Source organism: Xiphophorus hellerii, chromosome 6 (assembly GCF_003331165.1).
Source record: "Xiphophorus hellerii strain 12219 chromosome 6, Xiphophorus_hellerii-4.1, whole genome shotgun sequence".
NCBI classification, from domain to species: domain Eukaryota; kingdom Metazoa; phylum Chordata; class Actinopteri; order Cyprinodontiformes; family Poeciliidae; genus Xiphophorus; species Xiphophorus hellerii.
The window spans coordinates 26,759,360-26,786,589 of NC_045677.1; the positions used below are offsets into that span (position 1 = coordinate 26,759,360).

The 27,230-nt window shown below is 38.0% G+C and overlaps 1 protein-coding gene and 1 long non-coding RNA gene across 6 annotated transcripts in view; one reads left to right on the top strand and one right to left on the bottom strand.

The window, feature by feature from the left end:
* pard3ab (par-3 family cell polarity regulator alpha, b) overlaps positions 1-27,230 on the bottom strand; it is a 257,273-nt gene that overhangs the window by 118,121 nt on the left and 111,922 nt on the right. For 3 of the 5 annotated variants that reach the window (XM_032565196.1, XM_032565194.1, XM_032565193.1), the window contains exons 6-12: positions 23,122-23,213; positions 19,214-19,297; positions 16,409-16,534; positions 13,740-14,110; positions 9,817-9,956; positions 8,591-8,719; positions 4,261-4,296 (exon numbers count right to left, since the gene is read on the bottom strand). In XM_032565196.1, the coding sequence (XP_032421087.1) occupies positions 4,261-4,296; positions 8,591-8,719; positions 9,817-9,956; positions 13,740-14,110; positions 16,409-16,534; positions 19,214-19,297; positions 23,122-23,213 (978 nt within the window). Of the gene's footprint in view, positions 1-4,260; positions 4,297-8,590; positions 8,720-9,816; positions 9,957-13,739; positions 14,111-16,408; positions 16,535-19,213; positions 19,298-23,121; positions 23,214-24,790; positions 25,005-27,230 lie in introns of those variants that run through there. The other 2 variants (XM_032565197.1, XM_032565195.1) reach the window with 2 other exon arrangements.
* Positions 4,523-26,403, top strand: LOC116721456 (uncharacterized). The gene is made up of 3 exons (XR_004339604.1): positions 4,523-4,533; positions 18,438-18,493; positions 26,355-26,403. It is a non-coding gene; the product is annotated as an uncharacterized LOC116721456 (long non-coding RNA).

Sequence of the window (27,230 nt, forward strand, 5' to 3'; positions counted from 1 at the left end):
CTGCGCTGCTTTATGGGCAGCAAGATGTTTAAAATGAGGTGCCTGACAACAGATAACATCTGAAAGGCGCTGAATCCATTATGGTGGCTGATGTTCCGGGAATGGGAGCGGAGAAAACAGACTCATCTGGAGGTCTGGAGGCAGGAGGGTGGGGGGTAAGAAGAGACGGATAGGGGGCAGAAGGAGACGGCCCCGCCGTGGAGCACTTGCTCTATCTGCTTGGCTTTTCTTCACATGGCTGCATTGATTATCAACAACTACTAAAACCTGACAGATTCGCACTGAGAGGAAACCAAGAAAGTCTTCCTTTGAAATTACCAACAAGTTTTGGGAGAAAAGCAAATCAATATCCAATTTCTGATCGTTTCTAACAGCTACAGCAGCCCCACCCCTAATGGTGACCCTAACAAACTGCATAAACATGGATTCAATGCTTTTTCACTGCACTGTTCACTTTTTCAAACTTTTTAGTAAATTCATTAATGACACATCGTCTCCTATTTGTCTGGGGTACAAGTATAACACAACACTGAAACCCAGAACTAAATATTAGTTGGCAAGCTAAGTATTTAGCTTCAAGTTGAATTTTTAGTTAGCAAACTAAAACAACTTAGCTTCAAATAAATATGTAGCTTTCTAACTAAATATCTATCTTGACGCTACATATTTATATTGCTAACAAAAAATGTTGTTTGAAGCTTAGTATTTAGCTTCAAATTAAATATTTATTTAGCAAACTAAATATATATCTAGTAAACTAAATGTTTAGCTTGAAGCTAAATACTAAGCTTGCTAACTTAATATTTAGTAAGAGACTAAATATTTAGCTTCAAAATAAATATTTAGTTGGCTAAATATGTTGCTTCAAACAATATTTAGATGGCTAGTGTTACATTTACTTCCGTCTCCTGATTGATTGATTGTTGTTTTTATTTTTGGCACCTTTGATGGTTCACTGGTGGGGGGGAAAGAATTCCCCCGGTGCTAAAGAATTTTAGCACCGGGGAGTTACGCGCCTGCTAAGACCAACCACCGACAAAATCACGCGTGGTGCGTTTTTAGAAAAAGAGAAAAACTAAAAAAAGTAAAGAAGAAACTATTAAACGGAGCGTCTGATGGACGAGGGATCGCGAGGGCTCGCCCTTCTCAACGGATAGCAGCTGGTTGAGGAACTCTGATCGGACCTGTAAGGTCAGCCAACACCACACTGTGTTCCGTCAGGAGCCCGTTTTGGTTTCTCTGTTCCTTTTGTCTACATCAATACGCACTTATTGTTGTGGCCCTACTCTCCCGTAACCAGCAAAAAAATAAGAAGAACGAGCAAGGGTGAGAGTAGCGGTACGTAACACTAGCTAATCAATCAATCAATCAATCAAATGTTATTTGTTTAGCAGCTTTCTTCAAATTTTCAAAGTTCTCTACATCATAAAAACACAAAGTCATAGAACACACAGTCGACATTACATTTTGCACATCAGATTATTGATTGTTTCATGATTAGCTTTCAAAAGTAACTAACCAACTGAGTCTTAGTTGAGATTTAAAGGGACTCAGAGTTTCAGCTGTTTTGCAGTTTTCTGGAAGTTTGTCCCAGATTTGTGGTGCACAGAAGCTGAATGCTGCTTCTCCATTTAGCTTCGAGCTAAATACTTAGCTTGCCAACTAGATATTGATTATATACTGACTGAATGAAACCTAAATTTTTTCCTCCAACAAGCCAAATTAATTTCTGACTGTATAACGTCACAGTCACCATAAAAAACGATGAGCTCAGTGATGTAATAATTGCTGGTGTGTTTGTCTGCATTCATTTCAACGCCGCTGATATATGTCATCATGTCTAAACACGCGAAATACACCAGCTGTCGTCACGGCAACCATTAATGTCCCGCCATAACACTTCGTCATGACGAGCATCATCCACACAGCTGGTGGACACAACCGCCAATCAAATTAACTGGCCAATTAAACTCGTAATGCGGCACGCAGAACATAACCAATTACCTGTAGCCAGCCAGATGCAACCTGAAGGTAAAGCCAGATGTTTAATTACAAAACTGGATGTAAATGGAGAATTATGGAAATCTGAAGGGCTTTCAAAAGCAAGCCCTGAAGAAGGAGATGAGCTTTTAATGGCCGATTCAATGAAAATGGTTTCAAAATAATGTTGGGAAAGAAGATATAATTGAGATTCTATGAGTTCTTGTTCTGTCTGTCAGGCTGCATGTTGTTTGGTGTTTTGATTTATGTCTGCATTGGTTCTAATAAGTTATAGCAACGCCTGCTTTTGTTGGATTTCAACTTTCACCTCAGAAAACGTCAGTTTTTCTGAGGCGCCTTCAATACAGAAACCCTTCAAATAACTGATAATTATTAATAATTTTGGTCTTTAATGTGAAACCTTCACTTAATGGAGTGATTACCTGTTCAAAATAAGAGTATAGTTGATATTTTTGGAAACTTGAGCGGTCTCTCTCACTCTAAAGAAAGTCTGATTTCTGATTGGTTGCTCGGTCCCTCATGATGTCTCCACAACACTAACATCCGTCTACATCTCATCACAAAGGTTTTGTCTTTTAGGTCGCAGAGCTTTGTTAAACTTTTTGAGATCTGGATGAATCTCAAAAGATTTTACCACCTTCATCTCTTTTGTGTCAATTTTTCCAAGGTTCCATTTTTTCCTCTATTGACCCTTTGAATGCGAGAAAGCGGACCACGCCGCCATGATGGATGTCTAAACAAGCCTGCTTACAGCTGACAGCGTAATAACGCTTTTATTTAGTTGATTTTATTGCCAAACTGGTCATAGGACTCTCAGTGTGTTTGCGGATTTGAAGCGAATAGTTTTTACAAGGTAAGAAGATTAACATTCATATACTTTATAAGTAGATAAGTTTAGTAAAATGCAATCAAATATTGCTTTATGGAGAAGTTACATGTTTAAGCATTACTAACTGTAGAAGAAATGTTCCATCATTTTGTACAAAAACAACTTGTTAGCATCTAGACGTTGGAAGTTTTTAAATCTGCTGCAGTGTAAGAGGAAACACCGTTAATGATATAGTCGTAGAAATCATGTGATGTGGATTCAGGAAAAGTTGGCGATAGGGTAGGGCTAGGGTCTGATCAAATCAACAAACACGTCAGTAGGGAGAAGATTTAGGTCAGTTTTGAAAATAACGCTGGCTTTGAGGCCCAAATAGGAGAGCCACTTTCACAGACCAGATAGCTTGACCTGAATAAGAAGAAGTCATTAATATACTGGCAAAACCAACTTGGTAAAACAATCACAGTCGCTCCATTCAACAGCGACTCAACGTGAATATGTGATGCAGCTCCAAAGGGTCAATTTGGACACCATTTAGTAATATTAATATTTTTCTTTTGCCAGTCCTTTTTCTGTATGTGATCCAAAATTTGGGACCTCCAAACGTTTAACACCAAGAACCTGATAGAGCTGATCGACCGTTAGCAGACAGAAGGTCTTTTAAGACAATGTTTTCAGTTTTGTTGGGACGTTTAAAGTTAAAGGATCAAGTCTGGTTCAAAATCTTTGAACTGGGTCATAAACCCAATTTTCTAAGCTAACAAACATGATCAAATTCTTCACTTTGGGTTTGAAAAATCCTCTAAAGGTAATTCTTAGATTTTAATTTGTAATTAAACATTAATTCCAAAGCCATTAAACTTCCTCTTCAAAATAAACTAAAAATAAAACAAGTTAGTATTGATTGTCAGTCGTTATTTGAATCAGAAGTGAACAGATATTAGTTTGGTTAGTAATAAATGTAATTCTAGTTGAGGTTTAGACACAGAAATCTGATATTTTTGTAAATATTTTAGAGATAGCTCCTTGGAAAAGTAAACAATTTAAACTTCAGGCTGATTTTTTAAAACATTTTTAGTTTGACGTACTTTAACATCACAGCAAAATATCTTCCAGCACAGAGAGAAGAAGGTCAAGTTGATATCGCAAGCAGACAATAAAAAGCTTTTTTCGTGTTTCGCTCTAAGGGGAGTTAAGGAGCAAATTATCCTGCAAAACACAACCATTAAACTATGATTTGACAAAGCAACTTCAGGAAGAGATTAAAATCAGATTTACAGACTGAATACATGCAAAATCTAATGTTTTGATCCCAAATGGGTGATAAGGTTTACTGTTCCTCCCAAAAGAAATAAAGAACATTTATGCAAACAGATGCCGCGGATAAATAAAGGAGCAGAAAAGTGAAAGTGCAGGCTAGAGTTGGGTCTTACCAGGTCTCTGTGGGATTGCTTCTGGGGTTCAGCGCTCTAAAAAACGTGGAGGGAAACGGGGAGAGGAAGCAGAAGAACCAAAAGGAGTCAAGCAACAAATATTCACAAACTGAAACTGTTCAAATTTGATTGTGTGAGTTGTTGCAGATGTAGGAAGATGGAAACATGAAACGGAGAAATCAGCATGCAGAAGATGGGAATGATGAACCTCAGCCGACAGATTGACAAATCAGCCTTAAATTTTTAACTACGTTATAGAAATAATCTTCAGTTGTGATGCAAGGGAAGTATGGCTCTCCGCCCAGGGTGCTGCACCAGCAAAGGGCAACATGAGCGCCTCCAAAAAACAGTTAGCTACAAATGTAAAGGTTGCCATTTCACTGCTTTTAAGGGATTTTCTGGAACAAAATCTAAAACTTTTACTGGATAGTTCTACATTGAATAGATATTATTTAAATCTATTTTATTTTATTTTAAAACATCAAGTTTAATGCTTCTTTTTTCTAGCATTGAACCACATTAGATTGGTGTAAGTTAGAAAACCATGATGTACAGTAAAACTGACCTAATTTTAACTGATGAAAGATTAATAAAAATTACTGGTGGGACTTGATTAAAGATTTTAATCAAGTTATTTGCAGAGTCTATAATTAATTAATTGTATTTTTATTTTAAAAATGGCAAAAGAAGCAATATTTTCAATTGAGAAATCCTTTTTGATTCTAAATTATTGAATAAATATCAAGTATCTGCTCTAAAACAGAGATATTTCTTGTTTTTAATCAGTTATTTAGGTTTTTCAACTATCATATTTCAGCAATCCCTGATTATACATGGAGCTTCTTTAACGTTAGCGTTAGCAGTTTTAACCTGTTTAGCACCAAGATGCTACTTTTAGGCTCGAACAGCTTCGCTAATAGGCTAAATCCTTTTGGCACAACTTGAACAGTAGACTTTCCCAGCAACCAATCAGATTTTTGTTTTAAATCAAAAGTTAACCCCCACTGAGCCAAGAGAATCGGCGTCATCGTTCATTGTTGTTAGCGGATGTAGCTTGTGCATCAGATTTACAGGCGTACCAGAAACGCAACACGACGGTTCCGACGTGAAACTGCTACCATGTCTGCAGCTCAGACCAGATGTTAATTTAAATATCTTTGAAAATGTATTTTTATTGCTGTCCCATTTTGTTTGTTTAGCATTTTTTTATTTGTAGTATTGTTTTACAGACTAAATGCTTCAACCTGATGAAAATGACACGGAGCAGCTCACAGCAATTTTCCTCCAAACAAAACGGCATTCATGCTGTTCTTTTCTCGTCAAAGCGTCATACAAACAAGACTTTTTTTTTTCTGCTTCACAGACACAAAAAAAAAGGTTTATTTTGTTTGGTGGGAACGGATTTGTTTCAGCTAAACTATAAAAGAAGAAAATACAGCGAGGCATTCCTGGCAGCTATGACGCCCACACAGACTCAGAGGATTGGGTTGCCAGATCCCGTTCCCATCCGTCTCCAAGCAGCTGATACAAAGACTTGGGTTGTTTTGTTTTACAGTTTGTTTTGTTGCCTGATTTTATTATGCAATCTATTTGTTATGCAATGATAAATACAGTAAAGTTGGACTAAATCGTTAAAAAATCAATGCAGGATTTAGATAAAAACCTCAGAGTTGGGGAATGTTTTCAACTCTGCCTGATTAAATTCTGTCATTTTATGCTGGATTTTTTGTCGTATTGCCTCAGTAGAATAAAAAGTAGCTAAATATTAAAAATAATTTCAGATATGATATTTTATATCAGTGATACAGGCTTTTAAAATACCAGCAGCAGAAACGGTTTAACGCTGAAGTGTGTGCCACCTGTGGCAGTAATATAACAGCTGCTGATTTTATGTTTTTATTACTCTGCATTAGGTGTAATTTATTAGACTGAGTGCCTGTTGATTCACTTAAATTAAACTTACAGTCAGAAATTTAAATCCACTCATCATGCCATGAAAATCGCGTCATTTTTGATTCATTTCAACATTTCTTCCTCCTGATAAAAAGATTAAATAATTACATTTCTATAGTCGCATCGGGTGAAATTCACACGCACGGGTTCATATGTATGCATACACCCACCTAAGTGTTTTGTTGCCACTTCTAATCAACTACAGATTCTATAAATTTGTGAAGCACGGTGGTGGCAGAGTTATGCAGAGGGACTGTTTCTATGCCAGTGTGAAGGAGTCATGAAGAAGTAATTTTTCAACTTGACCTCAAATCAACAGACAGTTGAAATTTGCATAAAGTTGAATCAACAATTCAAAATGTCTATTAAATTGGTTTTGAAATGGAAACATGAAATAACACCTGACCTATGACCCCAAAGAGAGTAGGAGGAAGCTTAAACCATCGCTTCCATCCATCAGTATAAGGATTGTATCCCCTACTCCGACATCTCTGCGACCACACAGCCAGACGGAGATTTAAAGTGGAGCAGCAAAAGCAAATGAGGCGGATTAGCAGAGCTAGCTAACAACTGAAGGTGTCTCTACTGCTCTGGTTTTGATCTCTTAGCTTGTCATAACAGTGACAAAACTGTCTTACAGCAACAGTCTTCAGTCAGAGGCTTCTTCAAATTAGTTGCAGCACTGACTGCTACTGGAGATCAAGTTCAAAGTTCAAGTTTACTTTCAAAAATGTGACAATACATCCTTACTGCCCACAGAATTACCATCCACAACGACTCTCTGAAGATACTTGCAGGAAATGACGTAGGAAAACATTTAATTTCCCTTTGAGGTAAATAAAATATTTTTTAATTTAATTTAATTGGTTTTAATTTAAAACTGCTGCTGCTTGATAACGGACATTCAGAGGTTAGTGTGGGTGACAGTTTTAACACGCTATATAGATATTTTTGAGTCACTACATATTAAGAAAAACAAATTCAAACTTAACCCAACTTCTTGATTTTAACACTTCTGTTAAAGCTGCAGAATGCAACTTTAATAAAATATATATATATATGTATTTGTTGAAACTGTCTCCATGTCATGACAGGATAATATGAGACAGACAATCTGAAAAATAAATAAATAAAAAAATCAAGCTCCTCTGCTTTCTCCCAGTGGTAACTAAAATCAACCAATCAGAGCCAGGAGGTGGGGCTTAGTGCTGTCAATCATCCTCAAGCTACCCTAGCCGGTCATGGACACTCAGGCTAGTTAGCATAGCCACCAATAACAGAGGATAAACAGTTTTCCTGTAACAGTAAGTTGTTTCTCTGCCGTTAATACATTGAGCAGCGAGTACATGAGGGTGATTGACAGCGCTGAGACCCTCCTTCTGGTGCTGATTGGTTCATTTTGGTCACATTTTTGTAGACGGCAATATAAACTCGATGTAGATCAATTTTTTTTAATTTTCTGTCTCATTTTGCATTCACAACATGGTGACAGTTTTAACAAATATGTAAAAAAACTGGGGCGTGCCGTGGTGGCGCAGGGGGTTAGCACGCCCCACGTTTGGAGGCCTTAGTCCTTGACGCGGACGTCGCAGGTTCGACTCCCGGTCCTGACGACCTTTGCCGCATGTCTCCCCCCCTCTCCTCACCCTCCTTCCTGTCTGCCTACTGTACAAAAAACACGAGCCACTAGCGCCGCAAAAACTCTTCGGAGAAAAAAATGAAAAAAAAAACCCCATAATTTTTACAAAAGTTAAATACTTTAAAGTTAAAGGATGTTTGACAGTTTTACTCTGGAAAAGGGAACAATTCAGATGAATAAGAGAAATTAGGCTACATTCTTTAGTCCCCATTAAGTTTATAAAAGCTGCAAAACGTTGCCATATTTCAAATTAAAGGCTTTGTTTTCATTTCTTTATCTGTTTTTGGACCTGAAAACGTTTAGAAACTCCAGACACGTTTCAATCATAAAGATTTCCGTCTCTGTTTGTCGGCAGCGAGATGTGAGGATGGCGCCTGATTGATATTCAAGCCCAGTTTGTTTATTCCCTCCCTTCTTGCAACCTGGCCTGCGTCTGTCTGCTCGTTCCCACATCCATCAATCTGAGAGTCAACTCTGAGGTAAAACACACAGATGGAGGCGGAAGTGAAGAGATGCAGAGGGGAATAAGCAGGAGAGATAAAGATAAAGAGCGAGAGAAAGCGATAAAGAGCGAGATCTCTGCGGGTTTGCCTCCTGATAACAGAGAGCAGCGGCAGGGCGGTAAAATCGATCTGCACGCTCAGACGGAGCGAAGTGAAAAGTTGTGACAGCTCACTGTGAGCAAACACACAGAGGAAGATGAAGGGATGAAGAGCAGCAGCGGAGGCAGAGACTTACGACTTCTCGGGGTGGGAAAGAGTCTTCCTGGCGTAGAACCAGCAACCCCACCGCGCCGCCCATCGGAGTGTTCCTGAGCAACGAGACGACCTCCTCCTGCGTCCGGCCGTTCAGGTCCACGCCGTTCACCTGGACCGGAGCAAACATGGCGTCAGTCACACAGAAAAACTTACAGGTGAACTGAACACTTTAGACTTTTTGTTTGTTTTGTTTTTATTAAATTTCTAAATATTGTTTTATTGACGTAAAGAAATGAAAAGTGTATCTAAATAAACTGAACAGCTTTTTATATCTCTACAGGTCAACAACGGCTGGATGGATGGATGGATGGATTGACGGAGGGACAGATGGATGACTGGATGGATAGATTATTCATGGACAAACGAGTAAATGGACGGACGGATAGAAAAATTGATAGGTACGTGGATGAATGGGTAAATGAATGAATGATGGATGGATGGATAGACAAATGGCCAGACGGACGAGTGGATGGACGGACGGACTGATGATTGGATGAACAGCATAATGAATGGATAGACTGATGGATGATTTGACGGATGAAGAGATAAATGATTAGATAAACACAAGGCCCGACGAATTACTGGATGGATTGATAACTAGATCAATTATTGAAACACTGGGTGGATGGACGGATTGTTGGTAGATGTGAACTTAAAGTAAATTAATCTGTCGATTTCGTCAACCATCCCATCAAACATCATGAAGACGATTGTCAGAAAGTTGAGCAAAAATTCAATAAGAAATCTATCAGTTTAGAAACTGATCAGTTGACCGATCAGAAGTGATTTTGGGGGAACCTAAAACAGACTGGAAATATTCTACTAAAGGAGGTGTTTAGTAGAAATATTCTACTAAACACAAGCAGACACTTTTTTAAAACTTAATCCACAAAGTGTCTTCGATACAGATTTAGTCAGTTTTTAAATAATTATATTGAGATTCACCAATGAGTTTCTGATTTGAGCCAGAACGTCTGAGCCTCGCGGTGTAATAATCTTTTATGCAAATGACTTGCAAAGAGGGATGATGCAACTTCAGACGCTGTTCTCTCGCTGCAGCACAAGAGTTTGGGGAAAAGGCTCTTTGATTTCTGAACAAGGCGCAGAATTTCCACATCAAAACCAGGAGCTTTAATAAACAAAACAGTTGGCAGGCAGGTTTGACTGATAAACTCTCATCGCGTTTAAACTGAGAGAACGTCTTACCTCCAGCAGCCGGTCTCCTGCCTTAAGGCGGCCATCTTGGATGGCGGCCCCCCGGGGGAGAATGTTCTTGACGTAGATCGGAGCGGAGCCGCCGATGGGGACGTCACGCGACGTTATGCTGAAGCCGAGTCCTTCAGGGCCTTCGGGGGAAAAAAAAAAAAGACGGAAGATTTAATGGTGGGATTTGGTTTGACCTGAAGGCAGAAGTGAGTAAAAACACGTTTAGATCCAACTGGCACGGCTCGCGTGGATCTGATGTAAGACACGGCAACAATGGTGGAGAAAGAGTACGGTTCAGAACGAGGAGGAGAACCCGACACATGTATCTGGGTAATTACATCAGATGTTCACAGGAAATAACAGCCGACAGGAAACAAGGAGCAGATAACTGGCATATGTAGAGTTACAAGATTTATGTCTATATTTAAACATAATTATATTCAAATAAACACTTCGGTCTCCTGAAATAACCTTCACAGATTTTCTGGAGAATTATCTACGTGGAAAATCTATAATCAATCATTTTCTGGTTATCACTAAGCTGACCACACGATTCCTACGTTTTTGACCCAGATCCTTTATGTGTGTTTAAAATTAAGTAAATATGGAAAAATAAGAAACTGGAGGGAGAAACAAAAGTATGTAGGAAACTAGCGCAAGAACACATGAAGGGAAGGAAGAACTACACAACAAATAAGGGAAGGGAAGGAGGCAAGGAGGCAGTCAGATTAAATCCAGTCCGGTTGAATCCAGTCCGATTAAATCCAGTCAGATTAAATCCAGTCCGGTTGAATCCAGTCCGATTAAATCCAGTCCGATTAAATCCAGTCCGGTTGAATCCAGTCCGATTAAATCCAGTCAGATTAAAACCAGTCAGATTGAATCCAGTCCGATTGAATCCAGTCCGGTTGAATCCAGTCCGATTAAATCCAGTCCGATTAAATCCAGTCAGATTAAAACCAGTCAGATTGAATCCAGTCCGGTTGAATCCTGCTATAAATAAATAAACTCAGTCACTTGTGAAAGAAAAAGTTCTGCTATGTCCTTTAGCTTAGCTTTCGTTAGCATGTTTGGATGCTTCAGCTGCTGTTTCATCACATCTATCGCCACCAAGCTGAGGAAGACCTCCTTCCTGTGAAAACCTTCATCCTGCAAAATAAGAATCTCCTGCCTGTGTAAACTTATTGTTAAATGAAGTTTATTTAAGGGCGATGCTTGTTTTATCAGAGTGCTGGCTTTAATCCCACAACAGTAAAACATTTCCCATCCTGTTTCCTCAAACTAATCCCCACATAGATGAAGTAATCAGCTTCCCGCTGCAGACGGGAGCCTCTGCCGCTGCTTCCTCCGGTAAACCGGAGCAGGAGGAGGATCTTTCACTCATTAGCATGATTAGGACACACCTCAGCTACCTCCGGGACTCCGATTGATTCTGATACTCGGCAGGATTTACGAGGGGACCGGTGTCTGATTTGAGGCGGGAGTTTAATCTGCGTTGGCTCAAATCGGCACTCGGAACAAAACGAGAGAAGAAACAGCGGCTCCTGGGAACCGCCGTTAATCCCTGCGAGTGTCCGATCCGAAAACAGAAACGTAAACAAAACAGGAGGAATGAGAACAGGCAGCATCTTTGGACGTGAACGTTTATTTAGCTGTGACTTGTTTGACTAACTCAGTTTAATTGAGCTTTTAGAGTGTGTTTGCTAGATTTTATTAGTGAAATATTGTTTTATATTAAATATTGTCCTGTACTGCCAGATCAATAGCCCTCAACTTAAAATCTGCATCATATGAACATCTTCGTGTTGTTTTCATGATGGGGGAGTATGAGTTTGAAGAAATTTCTCCGTCGTGCCTGCTGCTAAGCATGTGCTAAATGAAAATTAGCGCTTTCTTCTTTGATTTCCAATTTCGACTTCCAATGATTCACTTCCTGCTAAAGAGCCCCCTGGTGGTTGAAGAAAAATCCACAGAAAAGCCGCACTGGGCTTTAAGGTTCAAAGCGTGGGGGGAAAAGTAGCGGCTTATAGTCAGAAAAATACAGTTTAAATAAATCAATTGAGTAATGAATACTCAACAGAAGATTCAATGTTTTCTCCCAACTTTTGCAGTCGCCACTTTGTGCACTAGCGTAAGTGCCAAAGTGGGGTATTGTAATCTACCGACAGCTGACGAAAACAGTATGTGAGGAAAAAAATAAAAAAATCTATTTCACATCAGTTCAAAAGGCTAAAAATAGATTCATAAACACAAAAACAAAGGACGTTATATCTATATATCACAGATCCGAATGCATGTGCAGAACAGTTTTATAACAATTTTGGGTTTTTTATTAGTTTATTTTATCTTTTTGTAACTTATTGTTTTACCTAATCCAGTTAGTTTTAATTAGTTTTTAGAATTTGTTTGCTAGTTTTTATTAATTAGTTTTTGGCAGAAACAGCAGACTATATAGGATTGTTTTTCTTCAGACTACTCCTTTTCTTCCTGAACTTTTGTGTTGTGTTAAGATGTGACATGTTCATTTTAAACTGTAAATGAAAGAAATAAAAGATAAAAAACAGTGAGGAGCATGGAGTATTGCAATTTACCAATAAGCTGCTTGAGTGGACGGAAAAAAAAAATTTCACATAAGTTCAAAAAGCTATTAAATAAATTCATAAACACAAAAATAAAGGACGTTATATCTACTTTAGTTTTCTAAACAGTACAGTTCAAATTAGTTGAACTATAATTACTTCAGTTTATTTCTCAGTTTCAGTTTTTATTATTCGGTCAGTTTTGAACCGAAGGAAGAAACAAGCAGCTGGGTGCTGGTTCTTTTTGTTGTTTTATTTTCGACAGTCTGGATTGATCCCAGTCCAATAAGAGCGGACAGATTTGGGTGAGGATTTCAGTGACACACGATGCAGCCCCGTCAGACTCCTTTCAGGGACCAGCAGCTGCTTAGCAACAAGCTTCCTGGCGCCAACACCTGAAATCCTGCTGGCAGAAGATCACACCACCTGGGCCAGCTGTCACTCAGAACCGGCACCGCAGAGAAGACGCAGTCCTGACCCAGACTGCAGCTTTATTCGTTTCTTTCTCCGGGTTCTGAAGGTTTAAACCAACAGGTCTCACTTTCACATCAACTGGATCGATTCTGGTGATTCTCTTATCAAGATAATTTCTATGTTAAGATAAGAGAATGGCTTATTTAGTTATTAAAAAATATTACAGACAAGGTTTAGGTGAGATGGACTTAAATTTTTATCAGAATATTTTGTAGCACTATTGTGATAATGATAAAAATGATGATAATTACTATTTATTGCTTCTGTTTTAGGTAACTATATGGGTCTGACTGCAATCACAATCACATCCCCACAAATACTGCTCTTAAAAAAACATTTCCATTTGTAATATGCTTCTTTAGGATACCAGGCACAAAAATTTGTGATTTGTATCACTAAACTGCACACAGTTTCAAATGATAAACGATAAACGATACAATAAATGCTCTGAAAGAAACTAGAAGGTGTAACGGACAAAAATCCTATAAATGCCTCCATGTAACTGACATGCTCAATTAATCCGTCCTGTCATGCTGAAACTGAAGGTAGAGGTACAGAAACCTTCGTTAATTTGATACCTGCGATGGTATAATTGTGATTGGACAGCAAGGAAAGTTACGGATACCTACCAAGATGGCCGTCGCCTACAAAGTTCCCGGAAGTGTGACGTCACATGGGAACCATGTGCCAAAAAATGGGTGGGTGTTTTTTTTATTTTTATAAACGCTTTGGCTGTTTTTAGGAGCAGTAGAAACCAAAATTTGGTACAAAATGTGATTTGTGTATAAAAAGTCCCCTTTGAAACATGAAAGTTTTCAGAATAAATGAACTTGTTAGCCTTAAAATCCTTCATATTTTATTTCAACTCACCTTTCTTGAGTTGAATGTTAAACCGCCTCCCCACTTTTTTGGTATACCCCGGCGTGGGCGTCGAGTTCAGCCCCCTCTGAGGTGAGTGGGTGTGGCCTGTGGGAGGTTTGGCCGCCGTGACGGCAGGGTGAGTCAGATGTGGGTAGCCGTTGTTTGGGTCCGGGTGGGTCTGCGTTTGGGATCCGTGGCGGTTTATCCTCTGTGGGTTGTGATCGATGCCGGACAGCGAGTCTGGGCTGAAGCGTCCCGAGGAAAACGAGGGGTTCCTCTCGGCGTGCGATAGCTGCTCGTAGTGGGCCTTCATGGACGACGGCACCACGTGGAACATGATCACCGGGGAACGCATGGCCTGGCGGAACATGTTCTGTGCTCTAGAACAGGAACAAATAGAAGGAAAACACAAAACAGGAGGATAAAGAGAAGTAGTTTTATTTTGGGTATGAAAAGAGCATCACACACTCATCCAGTGTTAATCACGTCGCTGCCTGGTGAATAACTCCACCTACCAGATGTCCATCTTCGCCCACCTGAACAATCTGACATGTTAATTAACACTTATTGCCAACGCAAGCAGCTCTAAAAAGAAACCAAACCCTCCCCGACTCCTCCATCACATAATCTTCTCATTTGGCTGCAGATGAAGCAGACCGCTACATGTCGGCTTGTTCACAGAAAATCCTCTTTAAACCCCTTCAGAAGGTGTGAGTTGAAACTTGTGTTGCCTTGTTAGCGCCACCTGTTTCCGTGCAGCAAACCCTGACAGCTGAACGGACGTTTAGGAAACTAAAAGGCTCCAGAATTTGAAATGCTTCCCCCTCCTATGGACGAACAACTTAAACTTGAAGGGATTTTTGGCCGCATATTCCCAGCTGCTAATAATGTTCCCGAAGACGTCGGGGTCTTTTCACGGCATCTTTACAATTTTTGGCTTCAAAAATGGAGTGCCAGACAGGATGTAATATGCACCGCGCCTCTATAAAAACGCCTTTTAATACCAAGGACAACTGCTGCTCTTGTAAAGTGCCTTTGCCTGGAAGGTTTATTTTCTCTCTCTCTGCAAAGGTTAAGTTTCAGATGCTGGAAGGCAATCTTTAACATAACATAACAGGAACAATAAGGATTGAATTACTTTTTATTCTACTGCCAAGAAACCGGCACTGTGCAAAAGTCTCGAGTCATGTCTCATTACTTTATGTATTGCTTTTAAGAAGTCAGGATGTCTTGCCAAGTCTTTCTACAGCTTTCATTGAGATTTGCACCAATCCACTTCTGATTCCGATATCTGAGGTTCAGTACCAGCCAGTAGTGATCGACACAGAAAGACAAACCTGAATTGACTTAAAATGTTTTCTTTTTTTAAACAAAAATTGAATTACAAATTTATTTGATAACTCTGCACCAGTACAGCACAATTAAAATACACCTTTAGTTTCACAAGCTTGGTCAGGTATGCAACACCAGCTTTCATTTGTTCAGTCAGTGCAGTTAGGAGAATAAAAACCAATGTAAAAAAATAAACTGACAAAAATAAACAGCAACAGCCCTTCTATCTTCTAGGAATCAAAAGAATAATGTTAAATAAATAATAAAGCATAACGCATAGAATTAGACTGAATAGATCTGCTCCTATGGATCGGGTACAATGTCATCGATACCCAATCTAGCTCTATTTTCTATATCGGAACTGGTAAGTGTTAATACTGGACCGGTGCATATCTAGTTTTACTTTTGTGTTTAGGGGTCTTTGCATTCATTTCTGTTCAACACTGTTACCTACTGTTTACTTTCACTCAGACTAGGGGATAATCTGTGTTGACATGCAGGTTACTTTTCAAAAAGTAAGTTTAAAAACTTGTAAGTCTTATGAAATGGACACATTTCCAAGAAACAACTAACCGATAAAGTCCAGGTAGATTCTAGAAAGCGTAGTCATGGTTGCCATCAACATTGTAGAAATTAGCAATTCAGTATTAGCTTTTTTTATGTTAGCATCACACTTTAGCATTAGCAGAACTAATGTTCATGTTTTGAGCTTTAGGGTTAGCACAACTAACTTTTCAGTTAGAGATGCTCACTACTGGTACATAACTGAAAACTTTTGCATTTCTAACTAAAAAGTGACTTTCTTTACTTAAAATTTTCTTAGCTTTGCTACTGACTGAGAGGAAGCATGGATGTTAAAGCATTGACTTATGAAAAATAAGAAATTGTGAACAATTCATGCTATTGTTGAATGACTTATTTTCTAAATTAGAGAACATATCCAAGTATTTTCATAAGCCATGTGATAGATTTCTATCTTCTAAGAACAACATTGATGTGAACAAGCTTCTCAAAAATAAAAATAAAATAAACAAACAGCAGTGGACAGCAGGAGCTATTATAAATGTTAACAGGCCTCCCTACATATTTAGGAATGAAGAAAGTGTTATAACGGGAATCAGGAGGAGCAGCAGCACAGGGACTAAAGAAGACAGGAGTTCAGGGTCAGCATCAGAAGTTAGGAGCTAAACTGGGAAAGGTTAGCTTTGCGCTGCAGCAGACAGAGGAGCCTGGCAGGAGAAATGCAGCGGATTACAGTGAAGGGACAGATTCGGGATTGAAGCAAAGATCAGACGTTAAAGCTCCAGAAAACTGAGCCGCAGCAGCAGCTTCAGCTTCAGGCTTACTGTTCGAATCGGATGTTTCGCAGGTCTCCGTTATTGATACGGATGATGCAGTCGTTCTCCTGGAAAAGGCCCTGGTGCTCGGCCTTTCCTCCCCTCTCCAGACGCTTGACCAACAAGCCAAGAGTCCTGAAAGGTTTGAAAGCTCATGTCAAACAGATTCAACACAAAATAAAACCCCCAAAATAAATACGATAAAAGTTTGATGAGTGAAGAAATACAAAATGATCTTCTAAAATTAGGCTCGTGTCTCACAGAGAGTCCCTCCCCCGCTCAGCTCCTTCAGACTAGCCAGCAGCAATTAGCAAACAGCTGGTGGAACTGCTGAGTTTAATATAGGAGCTACTTCTCAGTGAAACACTGGTAAAAACGTTGTTAAAGGGTTGATGTGATGACGATTCACAAAGAGAAACGTTTTTAAAGAGACAAAGGCCCAATTTCAAGGTGTTAAATAAGGAAGTAAAATTTTATTTAAGTCATATTTTTTATATATGCAGCTCTAGAAAAAATTAAGAGACCACTTAAAGTTTCTCTGATTTAACTTTTTACAGGTCTATGTTTGAGTGAAATGAACATTGTTCATTTATTCTATGAACTACTGACAACATGTCTCTGAAATTACAAGCAAAGATTTTGTATTTATTTGCAGAAATTAAGAAATGGACAAAACAAGAAAAAAGATGCAGAGCTTTCAGACCTCAAATAATACAAAGAAATCAAATTGATAATACTAATACTCAGGAAGAGTTCAGAAATCAATATTTGGTGGAATAACTAGGAGGTTTTTAATGGGGTTCAATGCAATGGGCTCTTAGTTTTATAAATATATAACATTTTTATAACTACTGAAGGTAACATAGTTACTTTATTGTGTTATAAAATGGCACTTTGTCAATGGAAAACACATAATGCTGCCACTTTGAAGTTCCTTATTTAGCTACTTTATTCCCTTTCACCTCTTATGGAGACAGCAAGGGTGTACTGAGTTAGGCTTTATGTTTAATAAATAATCATAGTTTGGATGCTTTGTACATTTTAGGATGGGTTTGGATAATAGTAGAACATGGATTATGCCTTAATGCATAAATTAGATCTTATGATGGATATAGAAATGAGGTTGTTATTTAAAGCTCTTTGGTTTTTGCATAATTCTGCAGGTATTGAGAGAAACATGGCTGTCACATCACATCAGGTGAGGACGTACTTGTTGTGCAGCAGCTCTGCTGACCGTTTGCATGTTCACAGTTTTCTCTGCTGAGTTTCTAGGTGCTTCAACACCCCTGAACATCATTAAGCACGGGGATAAGTCGTACTGAGGGAAGCCACGCTGAGCCGACACAGAGGCTAACTCCACCTGAAAGGATTACTGACCGGCACCTCAGGAGGAAAATCAGCCAGAAAATACCTCACAAAGCTAATCACTGCTTCTTCTTTATATTATTATTTTCTTTAGGTAGCGTGAGCTCATGAGAGTAAATTATGTTGATTTCAATGTAAGACGAAAAGTTCTGGAGTTTGAAAAAGTACAGAGAATTTTGTTTTATTGAATCACAGTAAAAAAAAACAACACACAATGTGATTTGCAGAAGAGGAGGAGAAGTAATTCCTCTGATGAAAGTCGGGCTTCTTAATCTTACTGCAACGCTCGAAATGACATTTGTCCCAGTAAAAAGAAAAGTGCATTATAAATTTGCTTTTAGGCTGATTAAGCTCAGAGTTAGAGGGAAAGGGGATATTATGCCTTGGTTTTGAAGAGTTTTTCTGGGTTTATGGGGCAGATTCATGCTTTTATGGTTTATGAAGTTGCAGGATGCACTGCAAAAACATAAAATGTTGCAGGTAATTTTGGTCCAGTTTCTAATGCAATATTTTAGTTCACTGGAAATAAGACAACCCGGCTTGCAAGTAACTCTTTTAAAGTCATTAAATATCCTTAACATTGATAAAATGGCAAATTATTTCACACAAATCGGGAAAAATGTCTTGTTATAAGTAAAATAATCTGTCAGCGGAAATAGTAAATTTAAAAAAGAAATTAACATTAAGGACTTATCAACTTAAAGCAAGCTCCTATATCCTGCTGAAAAGGTCATTTTAAGTTTATTTTGTCGTATTTCATATGTATAAAAATGACTAGAAATGAGACCACAAGTATTTGTAACATTTTGTGTTTTTGCATTGTGAAATATGGAGCTCAAAAGTGGTTCATGTTCTTTTAACATCTGGAAATGTAAATTTTTCATCTCAAATTCCAGAGTTTTCTTTGCTTGCTGTACTGGAATCCTGCTCGTCTCCAAACCAGATGCTAAATTCAGCTTTTCTCCATGTGTGTTTGCAGGGAGTTGAATGTTGTGAACGCAGCTTCGCAAAAGCATATTGAACAGCAGCCATGTTGGAATATGACGACCGTTTGAAAACAAAAACCACCCTGATTGAAAACTGGAAACTGGGATCGGAAACTGGGAAATGGTTTCACAATGCTAAAGCTGGAAAATGTGTGTGAGGGTGTGTGTGTGGGTGTGTTGGTGTGTGTGTTTCATATGGATGGATTCAAGTTTGATGGAGTAATGGGGCAGAGAGGAATGTCTGTTATGAGTGTATATTTGGGTCTGATGTGATCCAGAACAGATTCTATTTCCAAAAGAAAATACTTTTTTGTTTTAGTAAATCACCAAACTTGTGCTGAAATGGGGTTTTAATGATTAAAAAACATAACAGCTTTATTTTATTTTACTTTTTTATAAATGTGGAGTGTTTGTGTGCAGGGTTTGATCATTCAGAGCCCTTTTTTTTTGTTGTTATTTTTACCTGCGGTCCCTGCCACTGAAAGGCACCACATGGATCCCCAGAGGCCCGCCGTCGTTTGACACCTCCACCAGTTTCACAATGTCTCTGGGAGACGGGTGGATGACAGACGCAAAGGTGGCGGAGGACGGAGGGGGTGTGGGAGAGGAGACACCATGTGGGTAAAACAAAAAAATAATACAAAGAAGAAATAAGGCAAAACAAAACATAAATATGCAACAAAAAAAGGCTCTATGTTAATTCAATCCCCATTTTACACTTTTAGTTGCTCCATTTCATCATAACCTGCTTTTATTTTGTGCAATGGAGAATTAAGGCCAAATTAAGGAAATAAAAGAAAAAATTACAAGAATAAAGTAGAAATAAAACGAGAATAAAGTTGCAGTATTACAAGAATAAAGTCATAATATACCGACTTTATTCTTATTTTTACCTTTTATTTTTGTATTATTTTGACTTTATTCTCAAACAATTATTTTTATAATACTGTGACTTTATTACCAAAATATTACTTTAATCTCATATTAAGACTTTATTCTGACTCTTGTACAGCTTTATTTTCATACAAATATGACTTTATTCTCATAATACTATGATTTCTGATTATCATCAGAATTAATTTTCTTCATATTGTTACTATTTTCACAATTTATTAATGTTATTTTTGTTTAGTATGGCCCTCATATGCCGTCATAATTTTTTACCCAAAATGAAAAGAATTGATCTTGTGGATTTAACCATTAATTATCTCTGTGTTGTGCTTGTTATTTTCTAAAGATTTTATACAAACATTATTTCCATCCAACTGTAGTTCTGGTCCACATTAGTTCCAATCAGCCTGATAAAACATAAAGTTATGATCAAACCAAAATATCCATTAGAACCTTTTAATGTGATTATCGGAGTTACAAAAAAGTTACAACAAAGCTCTAGTTTGTTTTATTTTTTATATAACTCATCAGGTTTGGAACTATGCTGCATTCACTGCACTTAAATGAAATGGGAAAACGTTAGGAAAGCATAAAGTGGACAAAAAGAGACAAATTAACCGAGTCCTGGTCATTTAGTCTTTTCATCCATTTCACAATTTTGCAGATTTAGGTTTTCCAAACCCAGAAAAATGAGGAAAAAATAATTTCTATAACTTAACCTGCTTTGATAATTGAGGACTTGAAGCAATAATCTAAAGTCTGCTGCTTTGCTTGCTGTCAGGATCTGTAATTATGTGACTCTGAAGGTTTTCTGGCTTGATCAGGGCTCAGTATAAAACGGTGAAGGGCTGAATTAACAAAGAGCCTAATTAAATATAAACAGAAAATAGGAAAACCTATTGCAAAGGAGACAAATGATAACAAAAACCTTCAAATAAATCGTGATGGAGAAAGACACTAAAAAAACACAACTTAAGACCAAAACCCAGCTTGTGCTGCTACATAGTGAATAAAGATAATGTGCAAAAGCCTCAAGGCTTTCTTTATATTTTTCTTCTAAGCAGCTTTCTCCTTCATGGAAATTTTTGATGTGGTCTTCTTGATACTTGGGTTGTTTTTTTCCACCCATGTTAGGTGCTATTTTTTAAGCAAACACCATGCAATACTGTATGTGTTTGCAGTGAAGAACAAGAACTAGACTGAAAATGCTTCACAAAGCCTGGAAAAACTCAAAAATAAGTAGAAATTTAGAAATAAACGGGTGGTTTGCTTCTTAACTTGTGACGTTGTTGCTGGTTTGGACAGATTCGAGTAGGAAATATGTTCAGTCGTCAAATCATTGCAGAACAAAACCAATACATGTACAAACAAAGCAGGACTTTTAAAAACAAACCTTGTTGAATTGATCCTGGGGAGTAAAAATTAGTTCCCTCAGGATAAATGTAACTTCCTCTGCTGAAAGAAAAGTTGTAAAAACTTCCTGACAGGATGTGGGATCAACTCATCGGCTTGTTTTCACTCCATGTCGTTGAAATTTGGGCCTACTGCCTGCTTTTATCAGCACTTTTATTGTCATTTAGTCTAATTTTCTCAATAACAGAAGATTAAAAAAACACCACAAGGCAGGAAACAAGATGCAGAACAGCAGATGCTTTTATTTTGGAAGCAAGAAGCAGGAAATGAAGGAGAAAAAGAGCAAAAAGACGCAGTTTATCCTTCTGCGACCTGCACAGGATGCCATGGCTTTTAGGATAAACGATGTCAGTGACTTTGACCCTTTAAATCACACGAGTCAAACTCAAGGCCCAGGGGCCAAATCTGGCCCGCCGTAAAGCTTTATGTGGCCCAGAAGGGGCCACATAAATATTCATTGGAAGAAAAATTATATTTTATTAATCAAATGAAATAAGCTTTGAATGGAAGAAGGTTAGAACCACAGTAAAAAAGTTCTGAATTTTCCTTAGGATTTTGACTTTTTTCTCAGAATTTTGACCTTTTTCTCAGCATTTACCAAAATTATTCTGACTTTAATCGTCAATGAAAATTAGAAATTTTGAGAAAAAATAAGTCTGAAGAAAAAAAGAGGAATCATCTATGAAACAAAGTTTGAATTCTGAGAAAAAAGTCAGAATATGAGAATAAAAATGTTCAGAATTCTCAGTGAAAATTTTCTCAGAATTTTGACTTTGACCTTCTAGTTTACCAAGATTATTTTAATTCTGAATTTAAGCAGAATTATTCTGATCAGAACTCAGACTTCTGAGAAAAAATGAGAATTCTGAAGGAAAAAATTTAATTCTGAGAAAAAAAGTCAAAATTCTCAGAAAAAAATAAGAATTCTGGAGGGAAAAAATACATTTTGAGAAAAAGTTACAATTTTGACATTTTCTCAGAATTCTGACTTTTGATCTCAGAAGATTGAAGCCAAAATTATCTATTTTTTCAGTGGCAGTAATCTTCTTCCATAGTTTTATATGTATTCTGCCAAATTACATCAATGTGACATGATGTTCAATGTTATTTAACTCAAAGAAGTGCAAAAGCGGCATTTTACTGAAATGTTAAAGGTTTGTTAATTGGCTTTATCAATACCAGCCCTTTAAGGACATTCATAATCTGCTTTAAATATAAAAAACCCACCTCAATGGTTCTAGGTGTGTTTTTTCCCCTCTCTCAGCTGTTCTGCTGGTTGTGAAATGTGCACACTCTGGCATATTTTAAAAGTCGTCGCATCTAATCCGCTCGCAGCTTAGATACGACGGCTGTGATTAGCTTGGGGAGAAAAAGGCCCCCTTGTTGACAGCTAAGAAGGCGGGAGAAAGCCAGACTCTCAGTGAAATCACAGGAATAATAACACCATACCTGCATATTAAGCTGGAGGCATGCGACGGAGCAAAATAACAAAACAAAGCACAGTTGTTAATAACAGGAGCAGAACAGGTTAGCGCGTGGGCGAGCTCTGACGGCGAGATGAGGATCATTCTGCTCCCACAAAAGATAATTATGTAAATCAGGGAGCGGGCTTTAAAGTGAGATTTTGCACAAACAAACCCGGACCGCGACACAGAACCTGCTGCACGGAGCTTTTCACAGATGATTAAATGTCGAAAAGAGAAGACAAACTTATTTATCCTGTACAGGAAACGCTGTAAAAACAAGCTGCTGATGAATTATCAGAGGAAGAACATCACAAAAACATGCGTTTGATCTTTAACAGCCATGTGCACTTTGGTTTAATAAACCAAATACCATTTCCGACTATTTTTAGTTTTGAACTTAAACAGGTAAAACTATATGTTCAGATAAGAGTTCAATAGCGAAAATTTTGTTTTTCAATAGAATAGCAGTGTAAAATCTGCCCTGAAACCAATTTAAATTCAGCAGAAAGGTCACCTCACTCAGGCGTTTCCCTTCGGATAGCAAACAAGAGGAAAGTGCAAACAGGAAGGCTAATTAATAAACCCGACTTGGCTGACTTACTCCAGAGATCTGACGGGGGTGTGCTCCATGCAGGAGTCGGCTCGGCCAACCGGCTCGATTCGCCCGTTCTCATCCTCCCTGCTCTCCTCCTCCTGCAAAACAAAACAACCAAGGTTGGAGAGAAAGAAGACCGACCTCTGCTCCAAACATTCCTTCATATGTTTGAGGATTGCCTCAGATTACAGCGATTAATAACTGCAGAGAGTCATCCTGATGCGGCGCTATGAATCTGTGCGGTTCCAGCAGATTTAGCTTTACAACTTCTGGCAACAGGCAGCTGTCCTTGGCAGCTTCCTGCTACAAAACAGCTTTTATTAGTCAATTCTGCTGCAGTTTGTTTGTTTCTTCAGGAAAAAAAAAACAGCCAACAAAATAAAATCTCAGATTTTTTTCATGCCAGATTAAACTTTAATCAATTTTTTTCCTCGCTTACTTTTCTAAAAAAGAAATTACAAGTAACAGAAAACATTTTCAAAAAGTGGCTTTAATTTCAATCGTTCTATTATTCTATTGATTTTAATATTAATTTAATTTCTATTAAATTATGACGGAGTATTAGTGCCAGGCTACAAGATATTTTGCTTAATTAAAAGTATATAGTCACAATACTAGCAGAAAAAAATACGCAATTTTACAACAAGAATGTCTTTAAATTATGAGGAAAAAGTAGTTTTTATATTAACCAAAATAAAAGCCTGGATAATTTATCTTTTGTTGATTTTTGCATGGGAGTTCTCATACAAAATTACAATCTCATTCTCCTAAAATTACGACTTTATGGTCGTATTAGTTCAATTATCATCACATGATTTAATTTTCAAATTACCACGACTGTGTTCTTGTAACATTACGACTTTATTCTTGTATCACTTTGACTGTATTCCTCAAATATTATAACTTTATTCTTGTAGTAAAAATAGAAAAGAATCACAAGATGAAGGGTTGAAAATGTATCCATTAATTGCCCAGTTCCAGTTAAAACTGTATTTTCTGTAATCCAGTTTTTTACGGTTTCTGTTTCCAGCTTTAAGTACGACTTAACCTTGAGAAAACAGACGGTAGTGCGATGGATTCTGTGTGAGATTTTGGGAATAAATCGGAAGAATCAGGAATGTTACATCACAGACTGGAGGAAATAATATTCAGCAGATATTCGAAGGGTCAGTGTGGACGGTTGGGAGTTTTTACGACTCATCCATTCATACCTGTCTTTGTTTTTCTGTTTATGTGTTAAACTCAACTCAGGTTATTTATATGGCAATAATTTAAATGGATTTCTTCCCGCTGAACCAAGTGTTTGTGTGTTCAGAAGTTTTGAGAGTCTTTGAGAATGCGTTTTGCATTATTATTATTACCATTATATTACTTGAAAATGGTCTCAAAGCAACAATAATATCGTTTATCGCAATTTATCGTCCAGCAAAATTTCTTATGATGACAGGCCTGGTCCTACCTTCACTGGTTAACAAGTCAGAATCTCTGAACGCTTCATCTTTGGAGAACAACTTTGTGAATTACCGCCCCCTAGAGTTCGCAGCATGCTATTGCTAGGATAAATACAACCTTATGTCAGATTTCTTCTCCATGTTGCCTCCAGTCATCCTTTTGAACGTGTTAAAATCCTCAAACCCGACTGCTACGAACCCAGAAATGAAGCCGATTGGCAAACCTGCAGACGCCAGGAGTTGCAGACTGGAGGAGGTCTTCCCAACGTATAAAAATACATGCCCTTCAAACGGTCTAACGTCTTCAGACTCACATCGCCTTTGTTCTCCTCACCCGTCACACTGTGTGTGTATGTTTGAACAGTCGAGTTGAGCGCGCACACACACACTCAGAGGGCACCGTGAGGGTAGAAAAACGAGAAGCAGAGGGAAAAAAAGGTCATTAAAATTTCAGGGCGACACCGGAGAGGAGAGACGAGCGAGCAGCAGCAGCGGCGGCTCAGACCTCCCCGGCAACTGGCCTCATCAGTATGAAAATGAGCCTGCCGTTACCGTGGCTGCCGTACGGTTGCCATGACACTTTGGTTGCCTGGAGGACATGCCGCTGCAGGGCGGGGTATGAATGCGGGCGTGTGTGTCAAACAGGGTGCAAGGACTTTTGACTGGTAGGAGAAAAACTGAGGCGACGTCTCCGCTCAAGATCCAGAAATTTAGGTGTTTGTTGGATGAAAAACATGTAAATATCTGTAATTTACAGCCGTTTTAAATTCAGATTTGACCTTTCTTAGATGTTCTAGACTGAAAATTTGCATTATTTTGACGTAATAGTATTAAAACAGTATAATTTTCATAAGCAAAACTCCAGAGATCTGTCCTATTCAGTGTCTCCAAAAAGATGCAAATCTGACATGATTAGTAAAGTTTTCTTTAATAATCAAGATAACTTTAAGGAGTAACAGTAGGCTACGGTCTTGAACTTTAAATGTAAAATTCTAGTGACTTTTAAATGAGATTTTGTTCGTATTTATGTACTTATTATTGTAATTTATTATGCTGCCATTAAGAATAGCCAAACTCTTTGTGTCATTATTATTGCAACAATGGCAGAAAAGATTATTCTAAAAACTATGAAGCCACTTTAAAGCTGAACGTGTAATAATTTGGATTTTCTTTCTCCAACCCTGTTGTGTAAAAATAAATTAATCTTTCAATGCAGTCACATAACTCTCTATGAAAACATTGGTAAATTCAGGCTGTAAGTATATCATTTTAGTTGCCATTAAGACGGCACTTAGTGTGCTATAAAGTTTCACGTGGTTAGAGCGAAACAGATCTTTCTAGATCCTCCAGCAGCATCGTTTGGCCACGTTTTTCTCTTCCTTTCTGTTTATTCTACAGTATTTTAACCGGCTTTAGTTCTGGGAAATGAGGCAGCAAAGTAAAAGCCTGATATTGTGTCTGGTTTGGTATCTCTGTGTTGATTTGAGCCACATGTTTTGGATTAGTATCCTGTGGAAACGCCCCATTTTTCACTGCAAAACAAAATCCCACCAAGTATTTTTGCCCAGTTTCCAGTGCAAATAACTTAGTACATTTGAAATAATACATGCTTGTTTTAATAAATCCTTACTGATGAAAACTTACTGGTTCCATTGGGAGATTATTTCGCATATGACAAGATATTTTCAACCTGTTGCGAGTTAAATAATTTGCTAATAGAACAAATAGTTTTTCATCAATATTAAGGATTTATTGATTTAAAACAAGCTCTTCTATTTTGCTGAAAAGTTACTTAAAGTTTGTTTTATCTTATTTCAAGAGTACCAAGATATTTTCAGTAGAAACTAGACAAAAAATACTGTAAGATTTTGTGTTTCTGAAGTGTTGAGCCATTTTCCATTTACTGGCAAGTACCAGGAATTATATTTAAAATCTCCTGGCATTTGTGTTTTTAAATCTAAAAAGAAAAATTTATTCAACTATATATTTTCTCAAGCTGTCTGATGGATGAAATTAAACCTAAAAAGTATATTTCTTATACTAAGTGGGGTTGATGTCTCTGATAAATGGAGGAATGAAAGGTTGTAAACTTTACTAAGAGATATTAGTTTGGATTCCAGTGAATGCGTATCGGATTGGTGTCGGCCGATACCGAACCTCAGATATCTGTATCGGTATCGGAAATGAAAATAGTGGATAATATTAGTTTCTCTGCTTCCTGCGCCGTAAAGATGTACTTCTACCTAATTTAGATGTTTTTCTTTTTCAGTGTGAGAATTTGCTACTGCAATTAAACAATCTTTACAGGGAATGCCAAGCAGTGTGGCAGATGCTGAGTTTTAATCTAGAAAGGGAATGAAGCAAAAACTGCTGCTGATTCAGGGTAATTATAAGTTTTAAGCTGCTTTGTTGCTGACAGACTCCTGAGTTTAGCAGCTGTGAATGACAAATGGAACAATAAACTCCAAGTGCTCCAACTTCTGGCTGAAAAGTCCAGCTGGAGACACTCGGAGAGACACGCCGCCATCAGGACGACGCCCACTCCCGAGGCAGATTGATGGCCGCTTTAATAATTCAGGGTTAATGGCGAGCAGAGCAGAGCAGGCAGGTAGGCCGGGCTACGAGTGTTTTCCAGCCGAGTCATTGTTTGTTTCCTGGATGTGC